The sequence below is a fragment of the Thermobia domestica genome, chromosome 11 (assembly GCF_964235325.1).
Source record: "Thermobia domestica chromosome 11, izTheDome1.hap1.1, whole genome shotgun sequence".
NCBI classification, from domain to species: Eukaryota; Metazoa; Arthropoda; class Insecta; order Zygentoma; family Lepismatidae; genus Thermobia; species Thermobia domestica.
Window position 1 is genome coordinate 221,176,249 of NC_137464.1, and position 19,782 is coordinate 221,196,030.

At 36.7% G+C, this 19,782-nt stretch overlaps 1 protein-coding gene across 2 annotated transcripts in view; it reads left to right on the forward strand.

Annotated features, from left to right (window-relative positions):
• The window catches only part of IRSp53 (Insulin receptor substrate 53 kDa), a 1,174,063-nt gene that overhangs the window by 428,217 nt on the left and 726,064 nt on the right, over positions 1-19,782 (forward strand). For both annotated transcript variants that reach the window (XM_081731708.1, XM_081731709.1), the window contains exon 2: positions 5,465-5,540. In XM_081731708.1, the coding sequence (XP_081587834.1) occupies positions 5,465-5,540 (76 nt within the window). The remainder of the gene's footprint in view (positions 1-5,464; positions 5,541-19,782) is intronic.

Consider the following 19,782-nt stretch of genomic DNA (forward strand, 5'->3'; position numbering starts at 1 on the left):
GTCTATGAGCTGATTGGTCACAAATCCGATGCCCTTTTAAGTCGAAATTCATCCTCTCAGTGAGAGTAAGATCCGGCGAGTACATCTAGCGGGAGTATAAGGGGTTACACATAAAAAATATTGAAGTCGCTAAAATGATCAGTGACACTTCCGATGCTATTTAAATCCCAATTCAGCCCTCATTAATACTCCCGAAGGGGAAGGAGGATGGTGACATGTAAAACTAATTCAAAATTACCTATATTTGTGTAAAATCCATAGTTTTTGGGAACCCTAAGTTGATTGGTGACAGTTTTGGTGTCCTTTAAATCCAAGATCAGCTCCCAGTTGAGGTTATATCTCCCTAGTATTTTATAATAATGAATCTCATACAAGTTATATTAAAATTTCTATAATGTATATGTATTTAAGTAATTGATACCTGTTTGAGATTCTCAACTATAGTCTGTAATACGCAATGCACTCAAATTTAATTTTGAAGAAGTTGTTTTACCAGAATCTCTCTATACATTTGCTCTCTGTCTGTCTGCTTGGAAGACACATACCTCAAGAAGTATCATACTTAATGGATCACCATCTATTTTGGCCGATATGTAGAGGGACCAAAAGTTAAGAATGGAAATCATTGACAGCTGTGATCCACCAGTTGATCCCAAGATATAGACAATCAGTTCCCCATGTTATTTATATATATATATATATATACACATGGGCCAGGTAGGTTGCATACCATGCAGTTACCTTCAATACAACCACACTCCTTCACGTGGTGTACTTGTGCTATCTTTTCTACAAGGGCTGACCAACAAAGACTGAGACTGATTATTGTACCGTAGTTTCCTTTGTTGCCGAATGCCGGCACGTTTGATAGTTGAAAGAGATGTGTTTTATGTATACTCTCACTAGGTGGCAGCATTGTCGTATCGGTAGGTTGGGAGTAATCCGCTGTGTATTAGACACTGCTTCCATTTCGCCTCACAAGGTGCTGTGTATATGCGTACAATGGAGGTTACACGAGAAGAACAGTATGGAGCAATAAAGTTTTGTTTTCGCTTGAACCATACAGCTTCTGAAACATACGAAAATCTTAAGCGAACTTACTGTTAAAGTGCATTACCTCGAGCAACAGTGTTTCGGTGGTTCAAGGAATTCAAAGAAGGACGAGTTTCATGCGTTAAGTAAGGTGGACATGAAGGATCTTATAAAATAGAGGATCTACCCATATGTATCTTCATCCTATTAAATCAATGAAGCCAAAAAACAACCGAGAATCGGCACGTCTGATTGGCTACCCTCGTTTATGCCATCGTCTGAATGGCTACTTTCGTTTCCGCCATGATTGTTGGCCCAAAACAATGCAATTCTATTGGGCGGAGTGGGCAGAGTAGGGATGGCGAAACTGTGACGTATGGCTTCAAGATTTTGTTGTAAGGGCAGATCCTTTATTTTATAAGATCCTTGCTGGACATGGTGTTTCGGCCTTTGCTGTAACAGGAAGACACATCAATACTGCTACTGTGATTGTTCGTGAGGATCGAAGGGTAACATTACGTAAACTACTCACTTTGAGAACTCTAAAGCAGTGAAGAAGTATGAGGCGAGTCTGAAGGACATATCAAGAAATGGCATGTATCGCGTGTTTCAAGAATGGCAGGAATGGTATAAAAATTATATTCACTCGGAAGGAGACTCTTTGAAAAAGATAATGTAAACATTTGAGTAAGAAACACATGTTTCAAAAAATCAATCTCAGTGTTTATTGATCATCCCTCGTATGTTAAGTGCGCGGAGACCACCCGCGGATCACAGTTTGAGACTCTGCTTAAGCGTAAGAAGCACAATTCTGTGATTTAAAACGGAAGAATTAAATACGCAAATATAATTTCCTATACTTACGGAAGTTTGAAAGCTAGCGTGAATAGTCAGCGCTCGTAATGTAAGCCAAAAAGAGTTCTATATTGAATTGTGAATTAAGCTAATATGCTTTTTTTTTTTTTTTTTTTTTTTTAAAGCATATATATGACAAAAATTAGACCTGAGAGGATTGCAATGTTGTCATGAGGGTGCTAGGTAATTAACGACCCTGTGACATCTGTTGAAAAAAAATACATAATGGATTTATAATGTCCAGATGGATTCATCAAATGTATTTTCTTTTTTACCCTTGTGAATATGGGATCTCCCAGTTGAATCAGTTTCATTTCCTCTCTCTCTCTCTCTCTCTCTCTCTCTCTCTGTTTTTCAAGAGAAATATATTATACATTGTATATACATATCCATTTATACAGACTGTATTTATTCGAATACATACAAAGCGATGACAATAACGAAACATTGAAATGTATGACCTGAACCTGTTACAACCAATTTTCGGATTTAGTTACAATGCATTACGCAAAATGCTTATTATATGTAACGTGCGTATGTAATAATGAAAGGGAAATAACTATTTTTTTTTTCAAGTTGGGATAATGAAATGCCGCGTAGAGACCAGTGTAAACAACTTAATAGTTAAATATTCCATTTCACTAAAATTTATTTTTGGTTTGCTCGCTTTTGGTAGAAAATATATCATTTTTTTAAAGGAGTTAGTTGCGTTATCGAATTTGTTGATGGCGGAAATTCATCTACAGGAAGTGGTAGAAATAAACCATTCTTGGTTTTAACTTCGGTGCTTGGGGTCCCTAGTTCGATCCCAGTTCGCGCCGTGTGGACTTTGTGGTGAACAAACACCGTGCTCGTGGGTTTTCCCGGGGTTCTCCCGTTTCCTTCCACTTTCTTCATTCCACCATTTCACTCATTTCTCATTATCACTGTTTCCTTTAGTCTAACCGGCATATCCGTGGGACGTTAAACTTAAAGATTTCATTTCATTTGGTTTCAACTTTCATCATTATAGGGCAAAAACGATAACAGATACCGAGAAGCGATTTTGTGTAATCCATTAAGGCTTTCAAAAATATGTTTCATTGCCACCCTCAACTCTACTAAAAGCGAAAGTGATAAAAAAAATGCTTTAAAATTTCTAATTTCAGTATTGATCTACGTAGAGCAAAAACGATAAGAACGGCGAGAAATTTATTTCCTTTCCTAAATCGATTTAGCGTTCTTAATTTTAGGCATTATCTTCTCTTCTATTCAAACAGAAAATGGCAGAAATCAACCACTTCCGGTTTAGACGTTGATTTGCTTACAAACAGTAGATAGCGAGAAGCGGTTTTTAGTAATCAATTAAGTTCCCAAGAATACATGTCATCCGCACTCTAATATCTCTGTTAAAACCGAAAATAGGCATAAATCTACTACCACACAAAACAAATCACGCCATACAAACCAAACTTTTCCCCGTAATGTACACGTCACACTGCTACTTGGTTACTTTTTTATGCTAGCTAGTACTAGTCTTCGGTCTAACTGTAAGTTGGTTGGGAGTTAAGCATCCCTTTTCAGCACATAAACTATATGAGAGATGGATCTACAGCTTAGGTTGAATCCGAACCATATGAAATCTTACCAATAATCATATCCGGGAATCCTACATGGAAGGTGCATGCGCTAACCAAATACCTACATAGAAACTCCGACGGTCTAAGACAGGCTGAATACTGCAAGAGCTGTTTGTCGCAGGTTAGAGTTTCACACAGGTTGTACTTCGCCATTACTTTAATTATCATAATTATTAATCTCTCACCATCTCTGTAGCAGAGCGCTCATTTCTAGTGTGAGAGATACGTGGTTCGATTCCGAGCCAGGTGAGTTTATACTGAAAGCATAGTGTCCATGTGTTTTTTTTTCGGCGTTCTTTCAGTTTCCATCTATATTCTCATTATACCAATACTTTTATTAATTATTCATGTCCTTTTAATTTAAAGAGTGTACACATGGATCGCTAATGGGTCGCGGTGGCTCAGTGATAGAGCGTTCACCTCTGGTACATGGGTCTTTGGTTCGATCCCAGCTCGCACCAAGTCAGTTCTGTGATGGGCAAACACCGTGTGCGGAGTTTTCCCGTTTCCTCTAACTTTCTTCATTCCACCATTTCATTCATTCCTCATCATTGCCGTCTCCTTTGGCCTAGCCGGCGTAAACGTGAGACATAAAACTTCATTTCATTTAATTTATATGAAACGTTAAACATTTCATTTCATTTCATTAACCTAAAGAGCATAACTATTGAACGTAATTCCTATAATGAATAAGATTTTAATCACTAAAAGGTTATAAAATGAAGTAGCTGGTATTGCGTAAGTAAAGCAGTTGTTGAAATACTTAAGACTGTATTGCTACTCAGGCCGGTAGCCAGCCCAAAAATGTAGTGGGGGGGGGCTGAAGTTAGGGGAGGTCCGATCCAACCATATTATAGTTCATCACTATATTATAGTTCATTTGCAAGCCTACCGTGAACATTTTAGAGGAGGCCCGCAAAATTTTTTTTTGAGGGGGGGCGGTCCCCCTAGACCCCCCTGGATACGGGCCTGTTGTTACTCTGTACTAAATGATATCTTGAAGGTACTGGCAGCTTTGCTTGGTAGTTCTTTCATAATAATTAGCTTCTACTAGATATAAACTTTGACATTTTGTTTCTCCACTGCTTTCATGACTAATAAATAAATACAACAAAAATTATTCGTTTTGGAATAACCTTTAAAATCAAAAATTCACAGGAAAATAACTTATTTTGTCCCTGATTAAGATTTTACATTATAATATAGGAAATAATACAATTTTTCACTCTAAATCTTTAATGGCAACTGCAGTAAATAGTGTCTTCATTATTTGTTAAGAAGAGAAAAAAGACCGAAGTTTCCCGCCAAAGTGGAAGATTGCAAAGAAAGAGAGGGTGCGAATGTTTACACTCTAGTGTTTGTTTTATATTCTGTGACGTGTTGGATGACGAATGTTCGCTCATCGCTCTTCTGTTGTCACAGCCAGCGATGCTGAAGTAATGGATAGTTATTTCTGTTGCTGCCCTCTGTTGGTTGATTTGATAAACTGAGGTTGAAAAGGAGAGAAAGCGGACCCCTGAGGAACACTTGGACAGGAAAAAAGGAAGAAAGAATAAAATACACACATATATAGTAGAAAAACGAAAGGGGTAGTTCCAAGAAAGAGGTAAAGGCGGCAGCACAATCGTCGCCAGAAATGTGTTGATAGCGTTAAACATACGGCATTTATTATTTTCGTTTTACCCTTCTGTTTTAAAACGAAAGAAAAAAAAATGTGGGGACACTGTTTCCCCGTTTTCAACACCAAATGAAAAAGAAAAGAGGGGAATATTTATTAAAAATTTGACAAATTGCATCCGTATCTACCATCTTTCTACACTTTTTTTTTTTTTTTTTAATGCCCTACACTTCTCCAGAAACGTAGTCTTTGTGTGAGTATGTCAGATAAAAAGTACACAAAAATCGCACATTTCGGATGAATTATTATTTATAATTCTTTTTTTTTTCTCTCTTTCCAGAATATCCTGGATAAATTTAATCCTGGAGCCAGACAACTTATTAACGCGGGGAAGGCGTACTTAAAAGCTTTACATGGTAAGTACATTTTTTTCTTTTTTTAATATATAGTGTGCTATAAAACAAGGGAACAACTGGCGGCAACGTTAGCTGGTTACAAATTTGAGACTACGTTCAGAAAGAGATCGGCTAGAGATACTCTTCTAGTGTCTATATATTAAAATGCTAGTTTTATATGTTTATAATGAAGAACAGTTTATATGTTTGTGGCCAGTTCTTGTGACAATATCTCGGAAACCACCAGGGTCGGATCCAGGGGGGCGATCGGGGCGATTGCCCCCCCAGAAGAGAAAACTTTCTTATTTTTTTATATATATAAATAAAACCCATCCCAAAGTTTGGAGCCCTTAAAAGTAACAGTATGACAATCCACTGCCCCCCTCCCCCAGAAGTCGGTCCTGGATCCGCCCCTGGAAACAACAAACTCTAGAAAGATTCCATTTTCACTGATCGATTGCAAATTTTGTGTAGCTTGTTCAGTTCTAATTGAATATTTGAAACTAATGGCCGTTATTTCTTTATTACATTTTTTTATGGGTACACTAAAAGTATTGAAAGTTTAAAACGTAAAGCGTCATCATATCCTACGAGTTATACATTCTAACACCACACGTTTGTATACGGGGTTAGTATATTTCTCCGGCGTTTGTTCATGACCAAATAATAAGAAGAAGAAACGAAGGAAAACCATTTTTCCAGGCTAAGATGAATCTTTATTGTTTGGAAGGTTTTGCCCAATGAACACTATATATCACTGACATTATTAATTAATTGTGTATGTAATGAATTTACTTATTTCATACTGCATACAAGAAGAAAGAAAACACTGATCATACATGAATTAGAAACTCCAACCGGAAGTAGGCACAAATCTTGCAAACGGTGCGAGATATTGAAAAAATAATCACAAAATCTCCCCATTATGGTACCCGTTGCCAATTTTTATCAAGACGTCGTTCACTTGTGTCTGTAAAGGGACACGTACAGAAGTTGTGGGGAATGACAAGGAGATTCATGCTCATATGTAAATTATGCACTGTGTAGAGAGCGTAGGTTCAACTGTTTTAAAAGGAAAAAAGTTTGCTTTATTATTCTAATTTTGAATGTTTTTAATACCGTGCTAGACAAGCCAAGATCAATGCAGTAATAATGATTAGTAGAATTAATGTAATGTTTTCAGTTGGCCCTGTTATTGATTGTACTTGTGTGAAATAATAATTCATTCTATTTAAAAGATCATTAAAATGTCTTTTTAGCCCAATATTAATAGGTCATTTATTGACATAATTGGGAAAAATCGATGTAACCATTTACGAAGATACTTAATTGATATTGACAGATGTGAGTTTCTTGTTAAAATTATGTTAAGACAAATAAGAAAAAACCGAGAAAACTCCTAAAATCAAGCTTAGGTCTAGACTGGTAGTGCTTTTACAAGAATTATTTGGAAAAGCTTTGACTTTCTAAACATATGGAGATGTAAACGTTTTATTGCATTGCAACTTTCTATTCTATCCATGTTGATTTTAACTAAAATAATCGTGAGTGCTCTACCTTCCTAGAGAAAAATAATTTGATCATATCTAGACACAATATTTTTTATTTGATGCAGTGGCGTACACAAAGGAGGTCCGGGATTTTATAACTCAAGCTTGAACAAGATACTTGTATTATGAAAAAAAATATGAACATTTACTTTATTAAGATATGCACACGAAACGACATAAACTCCCTCTTGATGAAATTGTGTAAATTATTAACTTGTTAAGTATTTCCCTCAGGGACTGTCATTCACTCTGAGGTAACTTATCTGGTCTTGCAGGATTTTTTTATACTTAATATTTTATCTGGGTAACATCTCTCAAGGGGTCTCTCTCTTACGTGACCCAACATGGAAGAAACTTCCATTTTTCGTAAATTTGGAAGGACGCTCAGGTATACACTAGATAAAATGTGCTTCAATCCTGCTTTACACTGAGTAAAGCGGCAAACTATGGTTTTGCTCCTCCCTTGATCATATTCTGGATCCGCCACTATATATATGCTGGATCCGCTATGAACTTTGTGCCTCCTTTACGGGTCTTTGGGAGCTTTCGAATCCAGGTCTGGAACTGGTTCCTAAGACCCGGTACTCGAACCGGATTTTCGGATCCAGGTCCGGAACCGGTTCTAAAAACCGGATCCCCGAGAACCGGTTCCGCCGGAACCGGAACTTTGTGTCCATCCCTAATAAATAGTATTTTATATATAGGCTATTCAAATAGATAGTCTCTCTATATATAGAGGTCATTTGAATAGGTAATATTTTACATGTAGATCTTTAAATAGGTAGTATATTTTATATATAGGCCTTTGGTAAACGGTCACCTCCACCACCTTATCCTTGGGTTCTTCAGTGGTGAGTGGTCAGAATACATATTGTAAGAGCAAATAAAAAAACTCCGGAAAATCCTAGAAATATAGTGTTGTTCACCACATGCTCACACAATTTAAATTCGAACCAGAAATCCTTTGCGCCAAATGTACCAAAAGACTACCGCGAGTGCTTTCTTTTCTTGTGATGACGGGTTCAATTTTCGATGGGGGGATAAGTGGTCTCGTATACAAACTGGAGCAGTGTATCGAATCTTACGGTAAAGCAACATTGCATGGCAGATAGATTTGTGTTTTGGGTGGAAAATACGTCAAATTAAATTGTACAGACTTTAGAATGCCGTCTGCTCAAACTCTCATATTTGTATATAAATTTTCTCTCTTGTAGTAAAATAATAATAATAATAATAATAATAATAATAAACAAGAGAGAGGCAGGTAGGTAAACATAAAATTGTGTTTTATGTTTATGGTGTAGGCGGCTTGATAATTACTGTCAATAAGCGTTCATACGACTGACTAAATATACGGTATTTTTTTTAAGTGCGTAGTTATCAACATATACTGTATATAGATGGGCAAATTGTATACAAACTGAAAGCTAGTTAAAAAAAAAAAAAAAAAAAAGAGCAAATTAAACAGCAATGCAGAAAGGTGTCTGATGGTACTGTTGTGTTCTGGGTAATTTATTTGAATATTAATGCAAGCAACGGTCAGCTGAAAAAACAGTTGCAAGTGCGTTCTATGTTAAACAGAGAGTGGGACGGCAGTGGTTGGGGAGCAAAAATCATTACCCCCAAGAGGCACATAACCTTTTGTTCGTTTTAACGAAGGCAACTCAACATAATTAAAGGAAGAAACTTTATGTGAAGCTACAGTGGTTAGCAACCTTTGTCCTCGGCATTCTCATTCATTTCAACCAGAAACTTTTTCCTAATTCATATTTTTGATACATATATATATGAGAGAGAGAAAGAAAAAACTGCTACAGTTGAAACTTATCTGGTGTGGAAAGTTAGTTTTACAGAAGATCTGACCACAAATCTGAGTGTTTAAGTGACGTCATAAACTTGTTTTAATGATTTTTTTTTTAAAGAACTTCCTCATTCAGTGCAGGAGCATTGACTGCAATACGAATGAAAAGCAGAAGAAGGAGGGATGTACGAATGTTTTTACATAATTTTGATTTAAATAAAATTTGGAAGTAAAAAATTCTTTATTTTTTGTGTTAAAGAGAGCATAGAAATATAAACATTTCCTTTCTCTACAATAAGTTCAGTACAATTATTTAATTACGTTATCATAACGTTTTTGTTTTTGTACTATTATGTAACGTAACTTTTTTCTTTTAAAAAAAATACAAATTTTATTCCGTAAATTAAACGTTAGTGCTGTGCTAACCAAGCCAACAATCTAGCCGCAACTAGTAATTATTCTGGTTTCCGTGAAATGCGCGAAATCAAACCATGTTAAGATAATTCAGTACTTAGATGAGGTGACTGCTGGAAAAAAATCAGATGATGATGTTCACCTAAATTCGTGAGGACAATTTGGAAACTGTCTGAAGCAAATATGTAGCGGATTCGGGTATAACAAGAAGCAATAATATCAGAGTTCGATATAGAAGGAGCAGACCACACATCCCAAATTCAAATCGATGATTGATGGGTTTAAGCGTTTCAGTTGTTCGGTATCAGGAGTTTATAACGAGTATTTTAGATTAAAGTTTCGTCTAAAAAAATAAAAACGTAGCACTTCTGGCTTAAGCTTAGTCAGTGCCGGGTGTATCCCGGGACCGGGGGGCCTAGCACTCCCAGTTTTTCATTTAAAAATAATTCAAGCTTTTATTTATATATTTTTGAAAATTTACAGTAAACTCATGATATAATCTGGATTCTGGATGCCCCTAGTTTTTACGTTCTAGATCCGCCACTGACTTAGTTTCTTAATAACTATGAACTGAGGTAACACGATGTTCTGTGCTCCAATGCTCCATTGCGACTGACCATATAACGTGGCATTCTTTCCTCTTTCGGCTCCCACTCCTCCAACCAATTTAGTTACTACGCCTGCGCAATATTCAAGTTTGAAATATGTCATTCGGTTGGGTGCCATCCTGATATCTCTATGAATTCTTTAAGGTCCCACACTTATGTTCTTTAGATTAAAGAAGGCGGATCATTAATGAAAGTGAAGAATTGATGTAATGAGAAGAAGTGAGAGGAAATGGGGAAAAACTCCGAAAAAGACACGGACACCACAAAATCATGTCTTCATAGGATCAAGCCAAACACATCTTGTATCAAAGACGAGCGCTCTATTCCTGAGCCACCGTACATATAAAAGTTCCAAAAATTTTGTTTTTCTTGAAAATTATCCATGAGCATTTATACCATACACAGTGGCGAATCCAGAATATGATCAAGGGAGAGGCTAAACTATAATTTGTACCTTTATCCAGTGTAAAGCAGGATTGAAGCCCATTTTATCCAATGTATATTTCAGCGTCAAGAGGGGAGGGCTATAGCCCTTATAGCCCCGCTTGGATCCGCGCCTCTCTCTCTCTCTCTCTGTATATATATATATATAATATGGTGTCTCAAAAGTTCCCTGACATAAGGTAACTCTGTTATCAAAGTTACAACAAAATGTAAGAGAGAAAACAGTCTCCAAATATGTTGTTTTCAATCTAAAGTAAAGGAATCTTTTAAATCGGAGAAGCCGTTTGATCTGTACACTCTTTATGTGCCTAATGTTAAGTTAAATTGCGTTCGTTTGAGCTGTACACTCTTTATGCTCCTAATGTAACGATATTTGACATAACTTATCCTAGACCTGCTAAAATAATCCAAAAACGACGAAATTAGTGCTCAATCTATAGTTTTCGGGGTCTCTACCATGAATAGTGACACTGTCAGTCTGATTTAAATCCAAATTTAGGGATGCGCACGAGACAAGATTTGAGACTGCCTCGACTCGAAAATGTGCCGTAAAAGTGATGTCTCGACTCGAAAAATATATATTTTTCTATTGGAAGAGCTGTGTCTCGACTCGAATTTTGTCTGGAAAATTCTGTCTCGACTCGACTCGAACGCATCCCTATCCAAATTCATCCCCATTCAGCACTGCGGTGAGACGTAAGAGTAGAAAGAAGGGTGGCATGTACAAATAATCGAAAATGACCAATATTTGTGTTCAAATTCGTAGTTTTCAAGGTCGCTGACATAAATATAAACTCCATGCGTATCCTAAGAGAAGAAGATGTTCACTTTCTACAAACCTATTCTTCCCGTGCGAGGGACGGGCACTTCAGCAAGTATATTAATACAACGTAAAGTATATGCAAAATTTTATGAATCATACTACTCCATATCCGGAAAGACATTCAAGTTTAGGTCAAGAACAACTATCATTACTCTTTAGACCTTTGCGGCCAGATCACAAAGGAATGCCGAAGAAGAAAAAGCATCATAAACATTCACACGGAACGTGAGGTTCATTTGCAGATAAGTTTCTTTCTTCATGAAGTAAAATAACCATCATACATCCAGGATACAACAACACAAGTAAATCACCAAATAGTGAAATATGGGCGGATTAGTATTATATGTAGGTTAGTAGCATCAAACGGAAGACGATGGCTGGACAGATAAAATGAATCTTACGTACGAACAGACAAAAAACAGTGAACTCCGCCCTTGGTACCGTTACAAGTAAAGGAACTTAACACGTGGTTTTAATTTATAAAGAAACCGAAACCTGTTTGCTTAAGCAACTGCCAATTTAATTAATGGATTGTGTACTAATACTACTACTATTACCAATTTTACTATTTTCTTTTTTTACAACTAGACAGACCTTGAAGTAGACTGACCTTGGACTATTACATCACCTTTATTCTTTTTTTCTTTTTTTAAATTTGAACTAGTCAAATTGTCTTTTTTTTTTTTTTTTTTTTTTTTTTTTTTAAAAAAGGGAAGTAATCCGTTCGGGAACCATTAAGGTAAATTTTCTAGCGCATCTAAGAGACTGTCACACTTCAATATAGAAGTGTACAAATAAACAACATTATTTGGACGACATAAATTGCAAATTGCAGGACACACCTTCTGAATTCATTCTAGACACTACGAGTTCTCAACATGGTGGTCGCAAGCGTTGTAACACACTCATTTTATTAAAAATAAATAAAATCTGGCTTTGACGTGATGCTAGAAACAGGCAAATGCTTTCGAGCATTAACAATCTCGGAGATAGAAAAATAAATTAAATTTTTGGTTTCAACGTCCCATGTTTTAGGCCTTTTGTGCTATGAGATACAGTTTATGAAAATGTATGATTATTAAAGAAACGAAACGATTTTACTGGCTAGGTGATGATGAGAAATCACTGAAATCGTGGAATGAAGAAAGTGGGAGGAAACAGGAGAATCCAGAGAAAACCCACACACACGGTATTTGTCCCCTAGAAAGCTCACTTGGGGCAAGCTGGGATCGAACCAAGGACCTAATGCAGAAGAAGCGAACGCTGTACCGCTGAGCCACCGTGGCCCTGATGATTATTAAAGAATAGGTGGAATGAGAATGTAACAAAAACAAGAGAACCTACTAACAGACTGTTGTCCACCAGAAACTCCTGTGGTCATGGATCGAACCAGGATCCTCTTGCATCAACGGTAACTGCTTTACTACTGAACCGTGTTTCCACGGCAACACATTAGAAATGTCATTAAATCCTTTGATTCAACGTTGCACAAGTGTGTCCTTTAGCCTAAGAAGAAGGGGGAATAATGGAAGTGAATGATTATAGAAGAATTCATAGAGTGAGAATGTGGTGGTAAGAGGAACAACAGCAGCAGCAGAAGCATGAGGACACGAATTTCTTGGGGGGAAAGTCTGCAATAGCTGTCTGCCGTATAATCCTGCCGACTCTGGTTTCTGATTGAAATTTCCTTGGCTCAACTGCTAGCTGAATCGAAGGTTTACTTTTAAATTGCAGGCAATATTTTCTGCACTACATACGACTGAACCAAGAGAATAATTACTGTCCGTTATGAAGAGGTTACTAAAAAGATCCGGATGAAAGATGATTGTCCGTCTCGGCAGTTCTCCCGCATATTAATACAAACGTCTTTTGCCGGGACAAAAAAACAACTTTGTCCGTATTATGAAGGTGTCCGTTAGAGGGCGGTTTCATTGTAGTAGTTCTCATGCTTGACACCTTGGTGTTGCATAAGGACAGTGGCGGATCTAGAGGGTAAAAACTGGGGGATAACCAGTACCTGCACTATGATAGGTATATTGAGTTCACAATTTTTTTTATGGCTCCTGCAGAAGTTTCCAATTTAATTCCTTCCTAATGGATATTATGGCTAGGTTGGACGTTCACTTTGTGAATCTCAAGTATCGTTATACACATTGCATAACAGAAAAATTGCAACTAAACTCTTTCCAGCCTTAGAACAAAGTAGACATAAACAAAGCGAAATGTATTGCTCCGCGGCACACGCGTGCTTCGACAGCGAGAGACGTGAACAGCAAGATCGTCTGCTAACTTACTGTCATCGCATAATTTCCACAGTGTTAAGGCTACAGTTGGTTGGTAAATAATTAACGCACTGACACTAAATTGGAAATATGTATTTTCTTAAATCCTTACATAAACGAGATTACCACTGTTCCTATGTCCTCTTTGTGTTTTATAACACGAGACGAAAATGGATTATTGTCACACATCGTCGCCACGAAACTCTGCATTCTGCTATAATTTTAAATGAGTGGGGTAGGCGCGCGAACGCATACGCATGCGCAGTAAATACTATATGTCCAAATACGCGTGAGGTTGAAATAAAGCTACATCTGTTGTTAAATATTATATATATTGCGTTTATTATCACAAAATGCAGAATAAATTCAGATATCTTTATTTGAAATTATTATTTTAGTAGGGATTATATTGCGGTAGGATACTAGTGCAGTCAGTCCAACAACCAATCACTGGTTATCGACCCACTGGTAGTCAGGTGGGTTCGTTTACATCTACTTTTTTCTAAGGCTGGAAAGAGAATAGAGCTCATCCGTGGCTAAGCGGTTAGCGTATGCGCCTTTGGCGTGGGAGACCCGGGTTCGATCCCGGCGGGAGCTCATGTGCTTCGGATTCCACGTTAATCAGTAGGTCCATGTCTCATATAGCCACGCTACTGAACGGGACGTACAATGCTTACTATAAACTTTTAAAAATATATAAATAATAGTTTCAATTATTTTTGTCACTCAAAAAACTCGGGGGACGTTAGGACTCCGGCCCCGCGCTAGATCCAACACTGCATAAGGACAAAACACGAGCTCATTTCATCATTTCTTCCATAATCATTTACTTCACGGTTTCTCAACCTGGAGTACGTGAGTCCCTTTTGGTGCCACATACAGCTTATGGTGGTATCAATAATGAATATACTTAAGTGGTACGCCTGTGGAAAAGGTTGAGAACCCCTGATTTACAATCATTAATCACTCGTCTATTTCAGCTTGAAGTGCAAAAATAGAAAAATTAAAACTAAAAGATTTCATTTAACTTCAAAATTTCAATTTTGAGTTATTTCTTTCTGTTCTATGCTACCAATTTCCGACCTTTGTAATAATTTTCTACTTATTTCCTCCTACACACTGATTTTTTTTTTCTTTTACGAGTTCATGTATACAAACACAATATAGTTTCATTAACTTTCTTCAAATTGTGTTCTAGCGCATCATCAAGTGGGCGTACATTCCTTTTGAAGAGAATACGAGAACAGTTCAAGTAGCGTTTTCAATAATATGCAAATGGGCTGAGTTTACAAACATCACATCGGAAGTTCCTCAAACGAAAAGTTGCATTTGACTCATGTAGAGAGTTGTTATTAACTGTCCGTGTGCTGCTCTTTCAAATAAACAAACTACACAGAAACTACGTACATCTCGCAAAGGATAGCGAGAACTACAATAATATTCCTGTAATTTTCAAAGTCTGTTTTCAAAATATAACATACTTGTAGAAATAATAAAAATTCTACATTATTAGCCTGTAAAGGGGAAGAAATAGAAGATGAAATATGCCAATTTATTGGCTTCACAGGAACTGATTATATATACAGGGTGTCTCAGAAGTCACCTGACATACGGTAGCTGTTATTATCAGAGTTACAACAAAATGTAAGAGGGCAAACCGTCCCCAAATATGTTGTTTTCAATCTAAAGTGAAGGAATCTTTTAAATCGGAGGAACCGTTTGAGATGTACACTCTTTATGCGCCCAATGTTAAATTAAAATGCAACGTTACCATTTACCTGGATCCACAACATAAGTAAATGAAGGTACCGTTATCACAAGTCACCTAGCGGCTTTCCGTTTTCAGCTGTTTAGAAACGCGAAAATGAATGCCGATTTTCAAAATGGCTCGAAATCGAGAGCAGATAAGTGAGTCGTGATAACGGTTTCTCATGTAAAATAATATTGTCTAGGGCGCTCTTGTTCCACATTTCGATTATCTTTTATCTATTTGAAGATATCACATAATTACTGTAAAATTAACGGTATTTTAATTTCGCCGGGATGAAGACTTAATAGATAATCATATCAGAAGTAGGGCCTACTGTGAATATTAAGTACAGTTAAGATGATTAAAGGAGAAGTACATACACATAGAAGATTAAGCATAATGTCTGTGCTTCCTTTGTGTTATCATACTAGAGATGTTTTCAACATATGACAATAGCAGCGAGAAACCTAAAGAAACTTCAATAATAATAATAATAATAATAATATTCAATAATAATAGTACAAGCCGGCATGAAGGCCTGGCGGTAGAGCATTCAAATCTGAACTAGGGGTTCCTGATTCATGTCCGCGGATTTTCACGCTGATTCAATATTCTCTCCTTTCCTTCCACATGATCATTCCACCAATTCTTTCATAATTAATCACCTCCATTAATTATCCGTCACCTTTAGTCTAAAGAGCATAACGGTAGCATCTAAAACTAGATATTTAATTCATTTAAATAATAATAATATTATAAACTGAGCAGCAAATTATTATTATTAATAATAATAATAATAATAATAATAATAATATTATTATTATTATTATTATTATTATTTCTGTGTTCCATGTAAAATGTACTAATTTGTAACGAAAACGTAGATTATGTTTAGTAGTGCGCGCTAGTAAGTATATGTAATAAAAATGGAAATACTGAAAAAGGCGCTTGCTATGTAGAAAGTCAGTCGCTCTTTTTGTTTGTGAAATGTGATCGTGATTTTTGTAGATGCAATTAGGTGTTGAAAGTTGTTGAATGATATTTCTCGCCGGGAAGCATCCTTTCTCTTGTCCTTTAGTTGAAGATTCCAAACTTATCACTTTTCCACAATCTTTCTTTTTTTCCTTTCCTGTTACGTTCTAAAGTAATAAGAGGCGAAGAAGGACAAATGATCAATGCACGAACCTATGGACGCCTGAAGCGGATGCAAGTTCTACATTCACCCATCAAGCTAACGGACGGAATTATCAACAGATTTGATTTTTTTTTAAAATTAGTCATGCAAAAAAAAAAAAATCTCAAAATAACAGTTTGAAAGCTTTTCGCCGGCAGTTTACATGGAAATCGTTGTTCTGCAATGCTACTGATTGATTCCACTACAAATTCTAATGCTCGTGAATTCGGTGCTAGTGTGACGGGGAACGGACAAAATGGCAGGAGGACAAAATGGCTGGGGACATAATGGCGGGAAATAATGCCAGGAGGACAAAATGGCAGGCGGACGAAATGGCAGAGGACGAAATGGCAGGAGGACGTAAAGGCAGAAAGTATAATTTGATTCTCGGGTTTTAAACTATTTTGTTTCTTACTTGGTAAATGAAGATTTCATCATAAATTTTCGATTTATTCATTATGTTTCAAAATTCGAACTGCTAATCATATTTCAGTTCTGCTGATGTTGTAAGAATTAAGAGTGTGCCACCAAGATTTCCCGGTTCGATTCCTGAGTTTAAACTCATGATTTCGATTCTTTCTTTCAAATATCTATTTCGTTCAATGTAGCTTATTGCTCGGAAAAGGCGAAAGTAACATACATATATATATATATATATATATATATATATATATATATATATATATATATATATATATACAGGGTACCCGCCAAGATGTTCCTAACCGGTTTTAGGAAGGAGCACATGAAAATGTTATATATAAATATATCAAAGAAGACACCGTAAGTCAAAGAAATCACGGCAGTTCGACATGTTTGCCCTATGTATCCAAGCTGACGTGAGTTGCCTCTCACCGCGTGCACCTGAACACACTGGAACCAGCGGCGCAAATCTGTCTTCAACATTGGGGGGTACAGGTAAGACCGTTTTCATTTTTTTTTTTAAGCGAAGTTCGAAATATTTTTGAACTTGTAAAACAATGCTGTGGAGGATCAGGGGAGCAGACTTTTCTTCAACATGGAGAGGCGGGTAGATTTGATGCTTATTCTAGGGGGATATCAATTTCATCTCACTTTCCTTCGTGGCACTCGGACACAAATCTCCCCCCCCAAAAAAACTCATTCAAATCGGATTATTGGGGGACAGTCCTTCCAGTTCCAAGATTGGAGGGGACATGTCCCTCCCATCCCCCCTGGATTTGAGCCAGTGACTGCAACATTACTGGGGTAATTGTACGCACCGATGCCGAAATGTGTTCACGCAGGTGCGCCAAATCCCTAATCTTCACCTTGTACACTTGACAGAGAACGCGTTTTTCGTCACAAACACTCCCAGTTCGCTGCAAGTTGTTGACCAAACTTAATGGTTGTTCGCGTTAGGGCTTATCTATGATAACGTTGGCGAAACCGTTCTTGGACCTCAGTAATGGGCAATCCATGGGGTCTCCACCTTCTACGACGTCTACTCGTTGTTGTAGTGTCAAGATCTTTCAGATTTCCTGCAATAAAGAGACAAAAATAAGCGTTTTCCCAGAAATGGTTAGGAACTTCTCGGGCACCATAATCACAAAAATTGGATTTTATGAAGAAGACTAAGAGCTTTAGTCATCGTGTATGAGTTTGCTTTGTCATGGTCTTTAAGCTAGTATATAATAGTGGTGTTGAAATTATTCAAGTGTTCGTTATTTTAATCTTTTTTTTTGTCATTCGAATATTAATTTCTAATATTCGAACAATTATTCGTTATCAGAATAATTGCTCGAATAATTATTCATTATTCGAATCGTCCATAATTTGAGTAATGACTAATTCAAATTTTAACAACGTTAGTATGTAACAATCTCTTTATGTATAGGGTAAGTGAAAATGATGGACCAGATTTCAGAAATTTATTCTGTGAAATCTAATATACCTGTTGTTGTGAGATATGAGCTTTGAAAGGTTAACTTTCAAAGTTTAGTTTTCTCGCAGTGTTTCCATTTTCTACCGCTAAGAGTCAGCAGCAAGGAGTTAATGAAAATGGCGTTGACTGGAGAACAGAGATCTTTGTGTGTACTTGATTATAATCTAAACAAGTCTGAAATTAGTGTGTATCAACTATTGGAGAGATCCGCCTATGGAGAAGGCCATTCGTACCATCACTTCTAACAACATTAAATGGCTTGCGTGCCCGAATCAAAGCAGCCATTGCTGATATTAAGGTTGGTTTAAAGAGACAAGTTTTACCAATAGATGGCACTACAGTCTTCGTATCTCTCTCATGTATTTTTTATCCTTCTCGAAAAATCACGACTTCTCTTACAAATTTCAGCCTACAGACTTAACATTTTAGAAAAGGAACTTCATACTCTATCGAAGGCAATAATCCGTGCTGATATTTTATTTAGAATTTCCGTCATTGTTGAAATGATTTGAATGTTGAAATGGATATCCAAATCTTGAACAATCGAACTGTTTCAACAATGAAGAAAATTCTAAATAAAAAATCGACACGGATTGTTCCCTTTAATAGGTTACGAAGTTCCTTCTCTACAAATTTGAAGTCTCTAGGTTGAAATTTGTAAAAGAAATTGTAAATTTTCGTGAAAGATAAAAAAATACATGGGAGAGATACGAAGATTGTAGTGACATCTATTGGTAAAACTTGTCTCTTTATACTAACCTTAACCGGAACATGCTAGAAAAGGTTTGGCGGGACATAGACTATCGGCTCCATGTGTGCCGTATTACGAGAGGTGCTCACATAAACACTTGTGCTATGGTTGAAGAACGCTTTGACAGTTTACCTTTTTTTAGCACATGTCTCTATATGTTTATTGGTTTTCACAGGATAAATTTTTGAAATATATTAATTGAACAGATACTTTCCATCAAAGTATATTTATTAGAACTTGAAAGTGTAAAAAATAATAACTGTCGATGAAGAAGAAACAGGGTGCCTCTCCAAGTGGTTCGGCGCAGTCCCCTTCTACAAAGAAAAAAAAAAAGAAGTAGAGGATATTTGGGGTAGGTTGTGACAGAGCCAACGTAACTTGCTTTGTAGTCTTATCTAATTTCGGAGTTTTTTGATTCTTCACAACGTTGTTGATAGCATCACTATAGTAGTTCAGTTCTGCCATTTTCCATTAAAAATTCCCCCCCCCCCAAAAAAATAAAAGAAACTAATGTAAGTAACTTGCACCCCGAAACCTGTCTTTGGACACCCCTAAATAGAAAGTACATATGTATATTATGATAATAGCCAGTTGAAGTCCAGCGCACCAGGTTTAAGCTGGACTTAAGAGGTAAACTCTTCTTCTTCGCCCCTCTCTGTAACTGTATAAACCAAAACTTCACAAATATTACTCAGGAGAGTGGAGTTTTCTTCGTAGGAAGGAAGTAGCCACGTAGAATCATTGGTAACCTTTTAGAAGGAAA